The sequence below is a fragment of the Parasteatoda tepidariorum genome, chromosome 3 (genome assembly GCF_043381705.1).
Source record: "Parasteatoda tepidariorum isolate YZ-2023 chromosome 3, CAS_Ptep_4.0, whole genome shotgun sequence".
In the NCBI taxonomy this organism is placed as follows: domain Eukaryota; kingdom Metazoa; phylum Arthropoda; class Arachnida; order Araneae; family Theridiidae; genus Parasteatoda; species Parasteatoda tepidariorum.
Genome location: NC_092206.1, coordinates 57473682 through 57493138, shown reverse-complemented (window position 1 = coordinate 57493138; position 19457 = coordinate 57473682). Strand labels below are relative to the sequence as shown.

Genomic DNA, 19457 nt, shown 5'->3' with positions numbered 1-19457 from the left:
TATAATGGTCGATAAATGAAATGCCTACAGTAAGTTACTATATGCAGTCAACAGAATGGATGAGACAAAAAAAGAATGTCACCTCTCCTAATCCGGCCGAACGGGCCTTTCTACCTGCTTAGCGACGACTCTCTATTTTCCGGTATAACTTCCAAACGAAGTTAGGTACCGAGAAATCATTTTAGACAGATATTAGGAAGGGTACAAAGATTCGAAAAATGCAATAAATTCTTTTTCGAATTTTTGAAATAGTCAGGGTGGGGGAGTCCCCCATTAATAAAATTATGTTATTATAAAAAATATATCACAGCAATTGCAGCCTTCATTAATTCTAATAATAAAATAATTTTTTATAAATTCATAGTTAACAAGGGAAAAATAAAGTTTTTCTGCATATTTTTTTGGTAAAAAAGATTTTACAAAGGAAATTTTTTTTGTCCATCTGAACCCATTTTACTTACAGAACTAAAGTACACCTACAAGACCACTGTAGTGTACTTTCAAATGAAAATAAATAAATACTGAATGAAGACAAGTACAGATAAATTGTAGAAACTTGTATCATAAACAAATGACTTAATGTAGGAGAAAACAGATGTAGTTAAATAAATAACTAAAAAAAAAAATATCTGATAATAAGTCAGACATTTTGAAAGTTATTTCTGTTATTTTTTCCAAGTATTCAATTAAATCAGGAAAATAGTTCAAGTAAATATTTCTCTAATTATTTATGCAAAAAAATTTCCATTATCAAACTTTAATATTATTAGAACTTTATTTGACTCATAAAGCTAAAAAAAAAACGTGATTTCAGTTAATATTAACTCAAAAAATAGTTTTAAAAAATTTTTTTTGTTACTTTGAGAAAACTGACTTTTCAACACATTTTCCAGATAAATTTTTTTTGTATGATATAGCAATTTTTAAAAAATGTGTTATAAGAAAAAATAACCCCAAATTAAAAAAAAAATAATGTATAATAAAAGGGAGATATGAAAAAAATAAAAATCTGATTGTTTACATAATTCCCGCCTTTGAATATTTAACCAGAAACCCGTATAATAAGTGATGTTCAATAGTTTGATTTATTAGTGACATGGGAGTGAACAAAGTGGGTGAGTTCATATGCGATTTTCCTCTTCTGAAAAACGATGGTAAAATTTCCACTGCTTGGGTCGTTAAGAGATCGCGGATACGATTTTTTCGCATGCGAATAAGTACTTTGGTGAAATATTTTTACCCGCTAAAAAGTATCATTTAGGAGAATGTTCTCTTATACTTTTGTAGTACTATTTCCTAAGTCCCGCAGTGGACTGATCGTCAAGACTCAGTGGTTGTGGTCAGTTGGATCAGTCTGCATAGGGAACGAGGGTGTGCGGTTTTGAGCCTCTTAAAACTGTTCTACCGTAAAGTGCTCGACTTCGCTTGCAGGTCGTTGGGCTACCGAAGCGGAGGCACCATCCCCTCTGCAGTGGATCAGACTCTGATGTATCCTAGACCGTCACCAATAGCCTATTGTGTAGCTCTAGTTTGACGTAAATGAACTACAACAAACTTTTTTCTTAAACCAGTTGTTCGAACGTTTAAGCTTTTTAATCTGAACTAGTGGAACACAAGTGGTTCTATCTGCATATGAGTTCCGCACCACTGATGGAGAAAGACAACCTGAGTTGTTAGATCTTTGCTGGAGGTGGCGATTGGAGATACGTGAATCATATGCATCCCCTTAATTCGATCTCAACATACTTCGACTCTCGAGGTAGGTACTTTATTTACGTCGCACTAGAGCTGCACAGTGGGCTGTCGGAGCCTAATGGAAACATCCATGAGAATAATCCGAAGACTTGCCATCGCAATTTTGATCCTCTGCAGAGGGGAAAGCTCCTGCACTTTCGTACCCCAACGACCTGCGAGACAAGTCAAGCACTTTACTGTAGAACAGTTTAACAAGGACCGATACCGTGCACTCTCGGTTCCCCACGAGCCTAGTGACCGCAACCAGTGATGCCTGACTTCGATGTTTTACTGGGAACTGAGTCCTTACGATCAGTTCATTGCAGGATCGTTTCGCCTTTCGAATGTTGCTTTTAAATATTAATAAATTCAAAATAGTTGCATTTCGCATCACTACACACGACAGCGCTAAAGGGACTACCATACCGCATGCGAAAAACTCGTACATGCCAACTTTATTAGTGAGAAAGATAACTATCTGATTAGCGAGTTTTCCGCCTGTAAATATCTTTCAGGTTCTCATCACGTTAATTTTTCAAAGCAGCGCCTTAACGTAGAGACATTTCCCGTGCGAGAGCAAGCGCATGCACTCACTCTTGATGGATAACGGAAGTGCATGAAACATATGCAGCCAGAATGGTGCGTTAACTGGTCATCTGATTTTTCTAACTTCACCTCAGTCCATTAAAGCTAAAACCTTTATAAGATATAAAGTAAACAGATGTAAATTATGTCATTACACCAACTAACCTGTCATCAGCGTCAAAGAGGAACCAAGGAACTATTTGAATAAAATTAACAAATGTTACATAAAAATGACAAACAAGAAAATATTTAATAAATAAATGTAAAAATTCTTACATTGTGTTGATAAATTTTTTATGACTGCTGATCTACTTGTTATGTTGTAGTAAGTCACAATTATTCTTGCAGAAGTTTCAATTTTTTTTTTTTTTTTGAGTGATAAACTGTATGGATAAAAGATGCTACTCTTTGTTTATTATTTCAGTTAAATTAATAAAAATTACTATCAATAAATTTATTGAAGTTTTATTCATTAGTATATATTAGTTGTAATTGTATAAATGTACACCTTTAAAATGAATAGTGAAATATATTATTTAATTGAAAATTAATCTCTAAATTTTAGGGGTAGTTATAAATGTACCTTGCATGTAGTTAAACAAGTCTAGCTCCCACTCATATTCGCAGGGGTATAGAATTATATTAAGACAGACTTCTTTTTTAGATGGGTTCAGAGAGATAGGCACAGTTAGAGGTTTATTCTGAGAGGCTCCTTATAATTAACCCAAATATTATATATAAATATTATTACCAATAAAAATAATATATAACTTAATGTTTAAATATACATTTGGTACATTTTAAACATTAAGTTAACTGTTAGAAACATTATTTTTCTTAAAATATGTTATATTAATTTTACTCAAACTCTTCTGCTTACCAAGAATGCTAATTAAAGTTATATCTATAATTATAAAAGTAACTATACTCAAGATCGCCTATTAAAAATCTAAATTAAGGAAGGGGTATAAAACGGTTAGTTAAAAAGCCTTTATAAAATTCCTTTATGAACATAACCTAGATTCAGTGAGAAATTTTCCATGCACTTATTGAAAATTATTTTAATTAGACTGTCAGAAAAAATGTATTGAACTGTTCATAAATTTTATTTCCTGTTAATAGAATTTTGCAATACCTTTTCAGTTTCTTCAAAAATTGTATGTAGATAATCAATAAAAAGAAATAATCCACAGTTTCTCATATGCATTTTTCTGAAGCACACCCTATGGCTAGCCATTAATTGTTGATGCTATGTCATAGGGGTGGGTGTTCTGAGATTATTCATAAACTTTTTTCATTTTTGGGATTATTATCAATAATCTAATTTTTATTTTAAAAAAAAAATTCTCATGAAATTTTAGAAATGGTCATATATCTTACAATATATATATATATANATAGTTAAAAATATAATTTGCTGTTTATTTACTAAAATTAAACCTATTAAAAGATGCTACTATAATTACCTACATATTTACACATATGACATTGTTATCCATCTAGACAAGTAAGGGGTTGACTCCATTGCATTTTTTTAACCAATCTTTAGGAACAGAAGTTCAATAATTGTTTAAATATTATATAAAGTCTTAAGTAAATAATTACAAAAAAGACAAAACAGTATTTCTTTTTACACTAATCTTTTATAACTGTATGGAAACTTAAGTTTTCTTAGCGAATACTTAGACATTAAAATCAATGCCTCACTTGCCTGGAAAGCAATACTACCCACATTAATATGAGCCAAAATCTGTTCTCTTTCAAATTAAAAATTTAAATAATAGATATATTTATTTGGGTGTGATTACATTCGTTTCAGTGTACAAAATTACAACAGAAATATTATATCACTTACCTAGGTAACAATGAGTATGTTCTGCCCCACCCTCTCAGTTAATTCCAAAATGTGACTAAAGTTCAATTTGGTTGAGGGTGTTAACTTCAATTATTCATTTTGTGCTTAAATTACGCATTTTAAAAGACATTTTGCATTTTTTTAATAATTATTTCTGTATTCTTTTATTGAGGTACACGACTCAAAGGTTAGAGTCGTATTATATGAAAGTTGAATCATTGAATTGATTTTTTTCCCTGTTATATTTTAAGCTTCTTTTTTTGCGAATTTCATGCTTGTCTAGTTTTCGAAAAGGAAGTAAATGATCTGTAAAATTATTTAGGTACTATTTATTAGTATGTATGAACTGAAGTAAATACCTTTGTGGTTCACTGTTGGCACAAGTAGATACAAGTCAAAGTCTATGAAAATAGTCTCTTTTCTAAGATTTTTTGATGGATGATCTTTAATTTTTGATGCAAAGATCCACTGAAACTGATTATGTCTTGATAGTTAGTGCAGAAGTAGTACAACATAAAGTAATGATCAGTGGTATGGTTCACTTATTTTACAAAAAATATTACCACCAAAAAATATTACCACCAATAAAACCAAGAAAAAAGTTTTTCTCAATGAAATGAAAAAGCGTTTATCTAATAGATTTATTTAAAGAATATGTCCTGATAATTTCAACAAAATCAAAAACCTTAAGTATCCACCCCTGCATGACTCTTTAAAAACTGACTCTTAATTTCAACATTTTTCATGTGTAAAATGTTTGAACTCTGTTTATAATTCTATTTCGACGGCCGAGTGGTCAGCGTGCCTGACTGCGAAGCCAATGGCTGCGGGCTCGAATCCCGCTCTAGGCATGGATGTTTCTCTCTCTGTGTGTTGTCTTCTGATGTGTGAATGTATGAATGGCCCACCCTATGAACAGGTATTTGTGGCAGTGTGGCGTGGGTAATGTTGCTCGCCTCCATGACTTTGGTTCACAGGTGCCCATTGGGTAATGATAAATGAGCAACACTTCCGGCATCTTCTAAGGCAAAGAACGAAAGTTCAGTGCCTGCGGTTATTAAAAAAAAAATTATAATTCTATTTCAGATTTGCAGAAAATATTTTAAAGTTTTAATCATCAGTTACTTTGTGTAAATTACAGGTGCACAGCCTGCAGCCCACAAGAGCTTCTAAATGCAAATGTATGATTTTTTCTTTTTTTTTTCTTTTTGAAAAATAAAAAAATTTTGAATACATATTTGAGTCATCAATTTTGACTCCCTCAATTCGCACCAATTCTATTATAAATTTATTTCTCAATTGCTTTTTCCTTTGTAATTGATTTAGAACTCCACATGATTTTCAAAAAACTTAATATTTTTAATACTTTGATACTTTTTAATACGAATCTTAGTTGCATATTCTTTTTATCCTTACAGACAAGATTAAACCACACTTAAATTTTATTGCAATTTTTTGTCTTGCATTTGGTTAATCAATTTTTGAGACTTTTGTTTGGCTTTGTCAGAATCTCCTAGTATATTCACTTGTTTTGTGAATTAATTTTGCATCAATTACAGTTATCAATTTCTACATGATTTTGAAAATCCCAATTTTTTTTATAGCGGTGTTATTCCAGAATACAAAATAAGAATAATCACCAAAAAAGTGACTGAAAAACTACACAAATTTCTGATGGAATCTGCGTAATTTGAGTGCTAAGGTGATGACTCAAATAAGCAATTTAAGGTTCCAATTTTTTTTTTCTTTTCAAAATAGAAAAATATAATAAATCCTTCATCATGTTCAAATGCTGCCAAAAGCTGCTTTTCAACAGCTTGCTGGTTGTGCACCCCTAGATTACAATAAAAAATCAGGAAAAACTAGGAATATATTTTTTTCATGGAACAAAAATACTAGCAAAGTGTTTGATAAACCTTAATTTCTTAAACATTTTTTTTCATTCTAAGTGTTGAACATTAACTCAGTGCTCATACATAGATAATGTATTGACTTTTTAGTAAGATTTCTCTGTATTGCTCAAAACTATATCTTTCTTTTTTCTTATTCTTTAATTTTTACCATTTTACGTTTCTCATTATAAATTTATTTTCCTCTTTATAATTTTGAATTTCATAAATTATGTTTTCTATAATATTTTAACATTTCCATTTTGGTTTTTTAAATATTTTATTAAATTAATCAAATCATAATATCCCATGATCAAAATATTAAAATTTAATATTTTAATTTTTCTTGTAAAAAAAAAAGAAAAAAAGATGCATTCCAGTGTTAATATTTCACGGCAATGTCATAAGTTCAAAAAACACATTTTATTGTAAAACTACTGAAAATTTCTGTGGTTACTACAGAAAAAAAAGATCATTATGGCAGATAAGTAAAAACTTTTAACATGCTTAGCTATTTTTTTTTCATGGATTATGCAGCTATTAGAATTGTGGTTTTTTAATCATGTTTTTTTTTCTTCCTTTTTTTCCAATTTGGATAAAATTAAATTTATGCAAAATAAAATATTCTTTATTTTGTGAGTTAAATTTTTTTTTGTTTTTTTTTTTGTTATTATATTTTGAAATTTTTGTTGAATTGTTTTCCCTTAACAGATAATCATGGATACCAGCAAAACACGGAGCATTAAATCACTTTTGCTACAAGCTTGGAGAGAAAGATGGTCAGATGTTTCATGGGGTATTCGAATCAAAAGTGTTCTTCCACGTGGAGTAAGTGGTGATGTTTATGATTTAGCTGACTGTATTCTTCAACAAGCATTAGTTGGACCAGGATCAAACAATTTATTCATGTCTTATCTCATGCATTCTCTTAGCTCTAGAGTTGTTTCATATGGTGCAGTCTTATCTAGTATAGGCAGATATCAAAGTTTTTATAAGCCATATTGCATTTTGAGTTTACTTGATTTGCTAAGAACATTTCAATCAAGAATAGGCTGTCATGGCAATGAAGAAGAATGCATTGCGTTATGTAAAGCTGTGGTTAGTGTTACTCATTGGTTGTACTCCTGCATTTATCATTCTATAACAGTAGTAATAGCAGGCATGTATGCGGCGGAAGTGATAGGCAGTCAAGGGGTGCTTATTTCTGCCCCAACCGGAAGTTGCTTATTTCTGCCCGTCCNTCCAGAACACATTTCAATTATTGAAAAGTCATATGAAGCTCTTTTTTATTTTAGTAATACCACTTTTATTAAATCTTTACTTTACGTTGGAAAGTATGAAGATCAAGCTATGTATACCCAAATGCTTCAAAAACATAAAGAACTTGAAGAGAAGTTAGCAATAGTTCCAAATACAACAAATGTTTCAAAAGAAGTAATTGAAAGTGCATTGAGTCTAGTTAGCTCAGTTGATAATTTACCAGTTGTTCCATCAGAAAATGTTTCAAAAAACAAACTTCAAACCTTAGCTAGCACTTTAAACATAATGGTTGGAATCGATGCTATTTTAAATCCTGCAAGTGATGCATCAGCATTTGTGAGTCACTTGCTTTTAGTGAAAAAGCTACAGAATTTTAAACTATCACAAGTTTATAGCGAACTTATCCGCGCTTGTTTGATTGGTATAGCCAGTGGCACAGGTTCATTTGAAGATGATTTAAAGTGGTTTGCATTTACATTTTTGAAACTACCGAACATTATTTCTAACATCCAGTCTCTTCAAATTGAAAGTGAAGAAGACTCCTTTGAGAAAAGTTTAGATATGTTACTACATTATTCACCTTTGTTGGATCTCACTGATTTAAAGAGCAATTCTGATACTTTGCAGTATTTAGCACAGGAGTTTTGCAAGGCAAAAATAATGACAGAAGGTCAGGGAATGAGTTTCCTTGGTCGAAGACAAAATGATTCCTTCAAATCAGCAAGTCTCATGTATCAGAATATGGGAGGAGTGAAACTTCCAACTCCTAAACCGAGTCCTCAGTGGGACCAGGCAAATATACCAAGTTCTTTACAAGCAGAACATACTCTTAAAACTATTTTAAAACTGCTAGATTCTGATTACTCAAAGATTCAAGAAGCTCTCCTTGGTGTCCTCTGTCATATATTACCTTTAAGAAAATTTAAACTTATTCTTGCTGCAGCTGCTGCTACTGGGAAATTGCATACTTTTATTACTAAATTAATTGAATGCAATGATTTTAATAAATATTTTGCTACTGAAAATGCTAAAGCTGCCCAGACCCGTGCTTTAACTTTTGATGTCACCTTTCTCTTATTATTTTATATTTCTCAATATTATGGCACTGAAATTGTCCTTGGGCTTTCTACTATAAAAGATTCTTTTTTTGTTCAGTGGATATCAAAGAACCTAGCTGAAGATGGGAAGTTTAAATGTCCGGATCTTGTATTGTCTCGAAGTGACCAAGCAACAGTTGACTTGTTGTTAGCTCAGTTCTTAAACACAGAGCATGATATGAGCCCTCATCAAGTGAAATGGCATGAAGTTTGCCTTAATGCTCCAGCTGCTGCTAGAGAGATACTTATTGCTTGGGAGCATGGAGCATTATCCACAGAAAAAGTTAAATTGGTTTTAGATCACATTAAAAGTCAAATGTGCTGTCTTCCAGTTTGTATTTCAGTTTGGCTTTGCAACTACATCAACGTTCTTCATCATGAAGAACGTCTGAAACCCATGAATATGCTTCAGCATTTCATTGCTCCTCCAGCAGTGGAGTCTGTTACTTCACCTTCTGAGTCCCCATCTGCTAGTGGTAGGCAGACACCTCAACTTCCAGGCAGTGAGCAAAGTAATGCATTTTATTCTGGACGTTGTAGCCTGATGATTGGGATTATAAAAATAATGATGTGGGATCTGCACCCTCCCTTACAGCTAAAATCTAAAATTGCACCTCTCATCCCTCACGGTTTGACAGTTAAAAAACCCTTAGGCAAAATTTTAGATGAAGTTTTTAATGATGTGCACTATCGTGGATGGCTTGACATAAAATCTATTCATTATTTTGAAACATTACTTTGTGTTGGTGGAGCACGTTGGATATGTGATGCTCTTGTTCGTCGTATACTGGGCTATCAATTTCTTCAAGACATCAATAGAGCTGTTGACATGGTAATTGGCATATTTTATCTAGATATTGAACAATGCGCTCTTGCTTTGTTATTGCATGTTCTTCCCTTTTATCTTTATAGTGAAGCTCATCAAGAACAGTTAGCAGAACCCTACGGTAGTGCCTTGTCACGTTTAACTGTCATTACAACATATGCAGCATTGCAATCACGCCAGTGCTCTTCGGGAAATAGTGTTAAAACTGGTTGCAAAAGAAGCCATCGTGAAGTTGACATTGATGACACACGAGATCACACAGAGCACAGTAGGCCCACAAAAATACATAGAAGTAACGCTGAATTGCTCGAGGATACACCATTTGAGCTACAAAATCTTAGTGATGAGCATATGCGCAATGCAGTAGCTAATCCTATCAATAAAGCAATCGCTGATTTGATGCGTACCCTACTAGTGATTGCTTCAGATGCAACAATCAGTGCTAGGTCTTATTTTCCTATTCGATTTTTAGAACAAGTTGTTCTACGTGCTAAAGATCAAGCTTCTCAAATTTTACAGTTTATGCCTTTAGGGCTTGTTGGATTGCTTCTGAAAAAATACCCTGAAGAATTTAGCCCTGAGTTAATTTTGGCAGTCAGTAGCATGCAGAGCCCAAAAGCTCGTAAGGTGGCAGCATTGAGTTTGTGCCAACTCACCATTGCTCAAAACAGGCTCACAACTAAAACTCAATGCTGGTTAGATTTTTAATTTTCGTTTGCTAAAACCAACTGCTCTGGTTTGGTGAAAGTCATGGGAAATTTTTGATTTTTAGAAAAAAAATTTTCTAGATATACAGGGTGTTCCAAAAATTATCTTAACTTCAAAAATTCATAACTTCGAACTTAAACAAGGTATTTCTATTCTGTCTTTTGCATGTATTACTGCAACTAATAAAGTTTTTTTTTTTCAATAGGCTGAAAAGTTTTAAGTGAGGATGTGGACACCACAACAGAANCTCGTAAGGTGGCAGCATTGAGTTTGTGCCAACTCACCATTGCTCAAAACAGGCTCACTACTAAAACTCAATGCTGGTTAGATTTTTAATTTTCGTTTGCTAAAAAACCAACTGCTCTGGTTTGGTGAAAGTCATGGGAAATTTTTGATTTTTAGAAATTTTTTTTTCTAGATATATTTAGAGGTATTTTCTCAATTCATTATATATATGTATATATTTTTTTTTCGTTTTTAAGTTTCACGCAATATTTCTATTTAATGGTAGGTTACTTAAAATATTTACAGAGACTGAAATGTGCATCAAACTCATTTTGTTTAACTTATATATTTTTTTAAAAAAGTATAGTTCAAGTGTCATTATTGTCCGTTGTCTTTATCATACATTTCCGAACTTAAATAATATACTATATTATGAAAGTATCTCTGAGTTGAATTCATACATATTTTCGTATCTTGTTATTGTCTACTTGAATATTTATAATCTATATTCTTAGAACAGTTTGTATATTTTTTTATACACTTTTTTTGTGTGTCTTTTGTACTTCTATGAAAAGTGCCAATAAAACACTTTAGATAACTCTAGTTTAATAAAATATAACTTTAAAGCTATAAAGAACACTTTTATCTTCATAATCTTGATTAATTGCAGTTCCATTTCTTTTAGGTTCAACAAGCATAATTTTACCTTAAAGAACCGTGGTGGTAACCGCAGCCAATCCAGTCCGATTTTTAAGTGTAAACAAAAATATTTTTGGCGCTCCTTTCTTTTATGGATACTAATAATAGGTGTTTACAGAGTAAAATAAATTTTAGTGATAATTTTAAAAATAAATTAAATTCTGCAGTTTTTTTTATTTATTTGTTTTTAATAAAAATGCGGTACAAACTACTTATATAATATACTTTTATTGTAAATTCTATAGAGCAAAAAAAAATTTTTTTTGGTACTTTTAGCAATTTTAGAAGAGCAATCAAAATGTTGGATACCTGTATTATATTTAAATTTTATCTACTTATCAGTTATGCGTGTTAAAAAAAATCACGCAGTTATAAATCTTACCCTTCAAAGTAAAAAATTATTTTATTAAATAATGATCACATTGCATTTCTACATATTTTAAGTAATAAAAACATAAAACCTGATCAAAATATTACAAAAAATTCAAAATAGTTTAAATATATACATATTGAGTTATTCAGATGCCCGTTAGCAGAAATCCTCCAGCTACAGATTGTTTTAGAATCTGAAGATTATTTATCATTTGCGTTTTTTTATCGCTAAAAAGTAAGCAAACAAATGGTGAAAATTTTCTGAGACTACTTTTTAAAACATCTATAATCTTGCTTCTAATAAAAATTTAAAAGATGAATTCTGAGAACACCACAGAGTACGAAAAGTACAGATTTTTTTTCTGTTACTTGATTAGACTTAACTGTATAACAAATTGCTCCATTTTTTTCGGTATTATTGTATAAAATTCAACTTAAACTTGAACAAAAATTAAATCTATAATTTTTCAAGGATATTTTGCAGATTTTACTACATGTTTGTTAGTTTAAGCTGGATTTTATATAATCATTATTTGACTTCGTTGATGTTGTACATAAATTTCGATTTTCGAATATAGTGCTGCAGATTTACACCCTAAATTCTGATACCGGGTTCAGATGTTTCATTCAAAAGTATTTTACTTGATTACGGGAAATCACTGCAGAATATTTAATATAAATAGCAGTACATTTCTATATTCTATTCACTTTTAAAATTATTTTCCTGGCTTTTTTTCCCTTTCCGATTCATTTGTATTTCAAGGATTGTTTTGCACATCAATTGAATTACTTAAATTGTCGAGTAAAAATTATTAAATAAATTTAGATTTCGATCACCCATCATAATTGCCTGACCGTACACCAGCATATTTCCATATATTCTGATTGCTTTGACATTTCCAAAATGCCTGTTCCTGATATTTTGCTTAAAAGTACAAATGATTTTTAGTAATTGTGCATTTAAATTTTGCAAGCTAGATAGCAATAGGTTTCTGAAAATGTGGATATTTACATAATTGATTATAAGAAAAAACGTGTTAAAAATAATTTACAATTTTATGTGACAAAAACAACATTAATTTCTGGTTCACCTAATATGCCACAAAAAAGATTAAATTATTCATTAAGACTTTGAAATCAAAAATTTATTTATATTTAATACTTAAAAGTAAAAACTTGACGCTATGGAAAAATGCAAAATTTTCATTGGATATTAGAAAAACAAACAAATACAGTGATATAATTTTTAATATGTTAATGTTTAAAAAAATTATTTATCTGAAAACCATGGGCATCAATCAATGGAAACTCATCGTCTGATAGCCCAATCATCAAATGGAAACGACTTGTTGCCAAATTGAAACGACTATCGTGCAGATCGAAGAAGAATATTTCGGACATTTTAAAATTATCATTATTTTTATAAAAAATCAGAAGGAAAGTGAAAATAAAAAGATTAAAATGTAATCACTAAATTTAGGAAAGGGAAAAATAAAAAAACAGTATTTTGAATTTTATTTAAAAAATATCTCGTATATATATTTAAGATTATAATTTATCAAGAGGAGGGTTAACGAACAATGTTATAATTTTCATTTTTGTACAAATTTTTAACTGTAATAATGATAAAATAACAAAAGAATAAAACTGAAAGTAAGAAAAATATAGAAACCCATAAAATTTTGAATTCTAAAAATCAACATTAAATTAATGTAATAGCAATATATATTATTTTTTAAAATCTGTTTTGACAAATTTAACGGTTAAAATTATAATATTCTAGACTCATTAAATAATTTTAATTGGAAATATTTTAAATCACAGAAGGAAAAAACATAAAAGAATAGAAAAAGAAGCGAACTAAGATTTAATAATAATAAAAAAAATCACCACTACTCTAACAAGTTCACATTATTTTATATTAATTTAAAGGAAAACCGTATATTTTGAATTTTTTTAAAACTAAAATTGTAGCATTTTAACGAAATCATATAGTGATAAAATAAAAGAAAACAAAATGATTATAAAACATTTAAATAAATGTATTTTGAAAAGTTAAAATTTATAAAATTGTTACTTAAGTGAAGGAATGCAATACATTTTGTAATTTTTTTTAAGATGATGAAGCAAAGAGTAACTTGAATCAGCAATTGCTGATACAATTTTGGAATTTGAAGAACTTATAAAAATTTTAGATGGATGCTTTCCTTAAATGCACTATGCAGTAGAACAGTGGTCTCCAACTGGCGGCCCGGGGGCCGCATCCGGGCCGCGAAGCTTTTATTTGCGGCCCGCGAACTAAAATACATTAGTTGTCATTTTTTTTTGCGAACAATTTTCGCAAAAAATCAGTATGGGTTTAAAATACTTTTCTCGTTAATAAAAACCTAATTTCTTCGTTTCTGTGAAACTTAACATACCAACGGTGCAAAAAAATTTATTTCTCAGACTTTGCATCCAGGAAAATATTTATTCAAATACAAAAATAATAGTGTATGTTGCTCTTTTTTATTTCATTTTTTTGCATTTTGTGAATATAATTTAGCATGCGTGTATCAGAAATTTCCTCGGAGAAATTCTCTGATTTAACTTTTTGAAACCACTCATTTTGGACGAAAATATTTACACACACATTTGTAAATTTAAAATGTAAATATCTATTCTCTGGTGGTTGCAGCAGACAAACCTCAATTTTCTCATTGAACATTTTGTGTGCTAATAAGCAAGTTTTAATACCAACCTTTTTAAAGTTTTATATCTCCATAAATAGATATCTGTTGCACATTAATTGTTTAATACATAGGTGCACATTAAAGTTATTGTAGCCCGAATTTTTTAATATGCAATTAAATATTTTTAAAAATCTACTTATTTTAATTTGTAATTTAATACTATTGTTTTTTACAACTTGGTAAAAATCTGACAGTAATATTTAATGTTCCTTCAAACATAAAAGATTCCTACATAAAATTTTGATTAAGTTGCGGCCCGCCATTTGATTAGTGTTTTTAATTGTGGCCCCCGACCTCATGTAAGTTGGAAACCCCTGCAGTAGAATATTCAAGGAGTGTCTGTTATTCCTCTCTTCTAACAAAGTAATTGTTAATTTTTCTGACAAATCAGGAACCACCTTTCGCCTATTTAATTAATTTATTTTTGCTGAAAATCTAGTGTCAAACGTATTTTGTGAATAGAGCAATGTTGCACCAATTTTCGCTACTTTTAATTTTTCTTTGCAGAAAATCGCCTACCTTCATAAAACAAATTTTTGTGCAGAACATAGTGCGTGGAGAATTTACTAAAGGCAAGTCAATGACTCTCATAAATTCTAAAGGAAACTCAAAAGACTAGTTTCTGTGAGTGACCATCATCTGCTCATACAGATCGTAAATTATCAGGGCAGGATACCAACGGCCCCGATGAAAAGAGATAACTTAATTAATGTTGCATTGTTACCAAGTTTATAAAGTTATTTTGTTGCCAGAGTATTAGATATACATACCTCAATATTTCATTTAAAGAAAATAAGTGCATCTTAACTTTTAATTTTCAACAAGCAAGCAAGAAAAAAAGAAAATCCTTTTAGCAAAGATAAAAAAAAAAAAAAAAAAAAAAAAAAAAAAAAAAAAAAAAAAAAAAAAAAANTTTAAAAAAAAAAAAAAAAAAAAAAAAAAAAAAAAAGACTTTAAAAAAAAATCTAGCCTTGTCTCCTTATTTTTTTTAAAAGAACTGTGGCAGCTGAGGGGGTAAAGCATTCGCCTTCTAATGAGATAAACCGTGTTCGACGTAAAATATTCTCAGTGGTAGATGGATTATAGGTTAGAATCCCCCTGTTGTCAAGCTAAACGTGGGAGGTTTTCGTGATTTTCAACTCCATGTAACGCAAATGCGGGTTAGTTCCATCAAAGAGTCCTCCACGAAAGCGAATTTCTCCCACTACTTGATCCAGGATATTTCTAGTCTTCTGGATTGGTTTCAAAATTACAAGGCTACGAAGTAGTCGTAAACTCAATATCGACTGTTATACGACGAATATAAAATAAAATGTTCTTATAAGAAATTGCAGGCAAGTAAAAAAATTCTTGATTAGTTCAAAATATAATAACATAAGTACTAAAATATTATAAAATAATATAATAAAATACGTATAGTTTAATTAAAGAAATGAAATTGTTTTTCATCTATTTCGCAAAAATTATTATTTTGTAATTACTACTGTTCCTACCTGAAATGCAGTCAAAGGAAACAATAATTACCTAAGTATCTGTACTTACTTTACTATTTGAAAGGCTCAATAATGTGTACAGGTACTCTACATGTAAAAGAAATACTTTTTGTTTCAGTAATTTTAAATACTTTTTATTCATGCCGTGATTCACTTTTACTCCCTCACTTCTTTAACACTGTTTTAAGTAAGTACCTAGTTGACCCAGAATTGTTATTAAATATAACTTTTTTACTTTCCTCATTATTTTGTATGAATTTAGCTCAAAATAAGTGGAAAATATTATATTTAGCGTTTTAATTATTTATGGTTATGAAATACAACTTGATACCATCCTTTTCTGAACTTTAAAATTTTCCAAATATAGCTCACTTTTAAACAATTTTCAAATTTGCAGTAATTTAGAACTGAACTAAGAGAAACATTGAAATGTCTTTAATTACAAAATCAAATATTGATATATTTTTGAATAAGAATGAGTAAAGGATGTGCGCGATTCACTTGTCGTGTAGGGTGAATCACTTCATGCGAAAAATTCGTGTATGCGAAAGAGGGCTTGATTTGTGAAATATATGTAATCGCGAAAAGCTCGCCAATCGGCTCGTTCACCTACCCATGGAACCTTTCAGGAAAGGAACATCCAAAACACATCGAAAAATATTTCTAAGAAATCTTCTTTTTGAAGATAAAATCTAGTGCCTGAGAAATCGCTCTACTAAATTTAATAATCTTATATGAAAGATCTATTTCAACTTTACATTCCATACTTTTTTCTGAATCATATTACTTCAAACATTAAAATATGCAAAAAGTATACAGAAACACATAGTTATACTATTTGGGTTCCACAGGGGACTGATCGTAAAGACACTGTTCCCCACAGAAAACCGAAGTCAAGCATCACTGGCTACGGTCAGTAAGTGGGTGGATGACAACTTTGATTAGCCTGCGAAGGGACCGAGGGTGCACAGTATCGATTCTCGTTAAACTTTTCTTCCGTAAAGTGCTCGACTCCGTGCGCAGGTCGTCGGGCTACCGAAGCAGGGGAACCATCCCTTCTGCAGAGGATTAAAATTGTGATGGCATGTCTTCGGATCATCCATCATCCTCAGAATGTTTTCCAGAGACGGTCGCCAATAGCCCATTGTGCAGCTCTAGTGTGACGTAAGTAAAATACCATACCATTATACTACTTAATTTTGCAAAAAAAAGTTATTTGACAGAAATTTTTATAAAAAAATTTTAAACTAAAAAACGTTAAATAAAGAATGCTTACTATAAAAAAAAAGATTCTAAAAATTCTTCATATATTGAAAAAAAAAGGAAAATAGAAAAGAAAGAAAAAAAAGGAAATAATTAGAATTTGCAATAAGGCACAAATGAAAACCATGAAAAAGTTTTGATAACAAACTAATTGAACTGTAGCAGACAATTATGAGACTCTATCTCAGCAATTATTAGCATTTTCCAATTTATTGTTCTTCATGAAATTAAGTGTTTTGGGCAGCTTAGATTGCTCATAAAACTGTTCTTTATTTTATTTTAATTATTATTTTTATATTTTTTACATGTTTTAAATTAGCACTTAAATTGTTTTTCTTTTTTTTTAATTTTATTTATTTCAAGTATTTGAATTTTAGACCAATATAAAAATAAATTTTTAAGAACACATTAATTTTTTCATTTTAAAATTTACAAATTATAAATCTTGAAAGAAATGTGTTATGATTTTTCTGGCATATAGACAGAACGTTATTATTTATCATAACAATTAATAAAAATCAAATAAAAAAAATAGAGTAGAGATCAGTGATGTCATAGTTCACCCTGACATTCGTTTGATATAGTGATTGATCTTTCTATCTTTATGTCTTTGTTTGAATTTACACAAGTAGGACTGGGCTATAAATCGATATATCGCGACCTATCGATTTAACGCCAGTATCGGCAGGCCGATACAGGACTTTCGTTCTAGGCGATACATCAGAAATCTGATTTAAGCAGTCGAGTAAAGAAGACGAACGATATAGCAATACAAGACACACAAGGATCTTTTACGTTCCGATGCCATCATGAGCTGGGGAAGACGATGTTCGTATCGTTATATTGAAACGGCCTTGATTGATGAGCGGTAGAGTCAGAATCAGTTTTGAGAACATATATCGTGATCTCGCATGTTCGTTTCCGCACCTCTTAATTTTTTTGTTGTCGCGACTTGATATTGTTTTTTGCAGATTATTTTCAGTGGGACTGACTTTGTGATCGCCGTCGTTACCTTGTTCTGAACGTAATCTATTATTGAAAAGAATATATAGAGAAGTGTTTCTTAATTAATTAGGTAAATTTTTTTTTGAAACAAAAATTTATTTTTTATTTTTAAATGTGAAAATTAATTTTGATATTATATGTTTAAGTATTATTTTACATTATTGAATTTATTACAAACGGAAATCTAATTTAAGGGGCCCATAAAGAATTAAATTAAAAAGTAATTAAATTTGTTAGGCTATTTTTTACTTTATTTTAATTTATTAAAAACTTTTTGGATAAAACAATAATATAAAGGGCTTTTATTACTGATTTTAAATTTATAAATCTTAAGTTGTTTTCCTTTTTATAAATAAAATTATAACAAAACTTATTTTTCCTCTTTTGGATTTGGACACGAGTCAAATAACTTTGTTTATTCAAAAAAATTAGTAATGTTTGCGATTGCGACTTCTTTTTTTAAAATCATTTAGCACTTCGTTTTATTAAAGAGTATAATCGTGTTTTTTAATTTTCTTTCAATATTGTCAGTTGAATATATTATCGAATATCATAATTCTCTTGTTTTTATTTTTAAGAAATTAAACCTTACTTTGTTTTTTCGCTCAGAATTCGGTAATTATTCAATTTAACTTAATTATTTATGTGAAATAATAAAGATAAAAAATAGTGTTGTTTTAAAAGTGTTTTTTTTTTTTTTTAATTTGTTTAGCACTTTGTTTTAAGCATACAAATAATTTTTAACGAACTTATTTCTTAAATTTTCTTTCTATATTGTTAGGTAAATATATTGATAAATTTCAATTTTATTATTTTTTTATTATTTATTTTTAAACTAAGAAATCTTTCGTTTTTCGCGCGACCATTTTTAGAAAATATAACATTAATATCTTTCTTAAGCAAAACATATACATCAAAATCATAAATTGATTTAAATCAATCTGAGTATGAAGTTTTGATAGAAATCCGACTTTCTGCTCCTTACAAGTAAATGAATTTCAAAAATACTATATCGCGATGCATCCACAATATCAAATTTCTTATATCGCCCAGTCCTATACACAAGCAAAGGAGAGGATACAAGCATCTATATTCATTGTCTACGAAGTACTTCGATTGGTTTGAAAAGATTATCAAACCAAGCATGCGCGTTAGCAAAAATGCTAAAAATGCCATTCTAGTAAACCTGGCAAAACTTTTAAGCAATAAAGATGAAAACGATTGCGTAATCGACCAATCAAATACCTCTATTTATTAAAAAGTCGGTCAGCCAAGCAACAGATGCTCTGTATTTCGGGGCGAACTCTTACTGAAGGTTAGAAGGGAAATGAAAAGGCTTCCTCTCGTATCCCTTTGGCCAAGATGTAAACAACTCTCATCGCTTTTGTATACTTCTTTCTTGATTCGCTGCAAGTGCAAGTGATTTGGAATTGACTATCTCGCAAGAATGTAGGATAAATGAGAATAAAACTATTTATAAATTTTAAGGAATTGAATGGCAGTGAATAGTTAGGTAATGAGTGACACGTGAAACTAGGGAGTTTTCAATTGGAGATTGATGTTTTCCGAAGCTTTTTCATGAAGTCAGTTGGTTAATAACTAGGTTTTAGCGAGAGTAATGTGACTAAAGAAAAGCCACGTTTAAGTTTCTATTTCGAATTTTTATTATTTTCTGAATATAATTTTTTTTTTTTGTTGGATAATAAGCGAACAT

General features: G+C 30.2%; 1 protein-coding gene across 2 annotated transcripts; it reads left to right on the top strand.

Moving 5' to 3' along the window:
* The first annotated feature begins 2025 nt into the window (after positions 1-2025).
* LOC107446948 (mediator of RNA polymerase II transcription subunit 24) lies at positions 2026-10782 on the top strand. Of its 2 annotated transcripts, XM_071178684.1 has the most exons (3): positions 2026-2644; positions 6775-7226; positions 7284-10101. In XM_071178684.1, the coding sequence occupies exons 2-3, from the start codon at positions 6781-6783 to the stop codon at positions 9952-9954; spliced, it is 3117 nt and encodes a 1038-aa protein (XP_071034785.1). In that variant the 5' UTR covers positions 2026-2644; positions 6775-6780; the 3' UTR covers positions 9955-10101. The 2 variants fall into 2 exon arrangements, with proteins under 2 accessions (XP_071034785.1, XP_071034784.1); XM_071178683.1 differs by lacking the exons at positions 2026-2644; positions 6775-7226 and adding an exon at positions 10210-10782 and having other exon boundaries at positions 7326-9873.
* The last annotated feature ends 8675 nt before the right edge of the window (positions 10783-19457 follow it).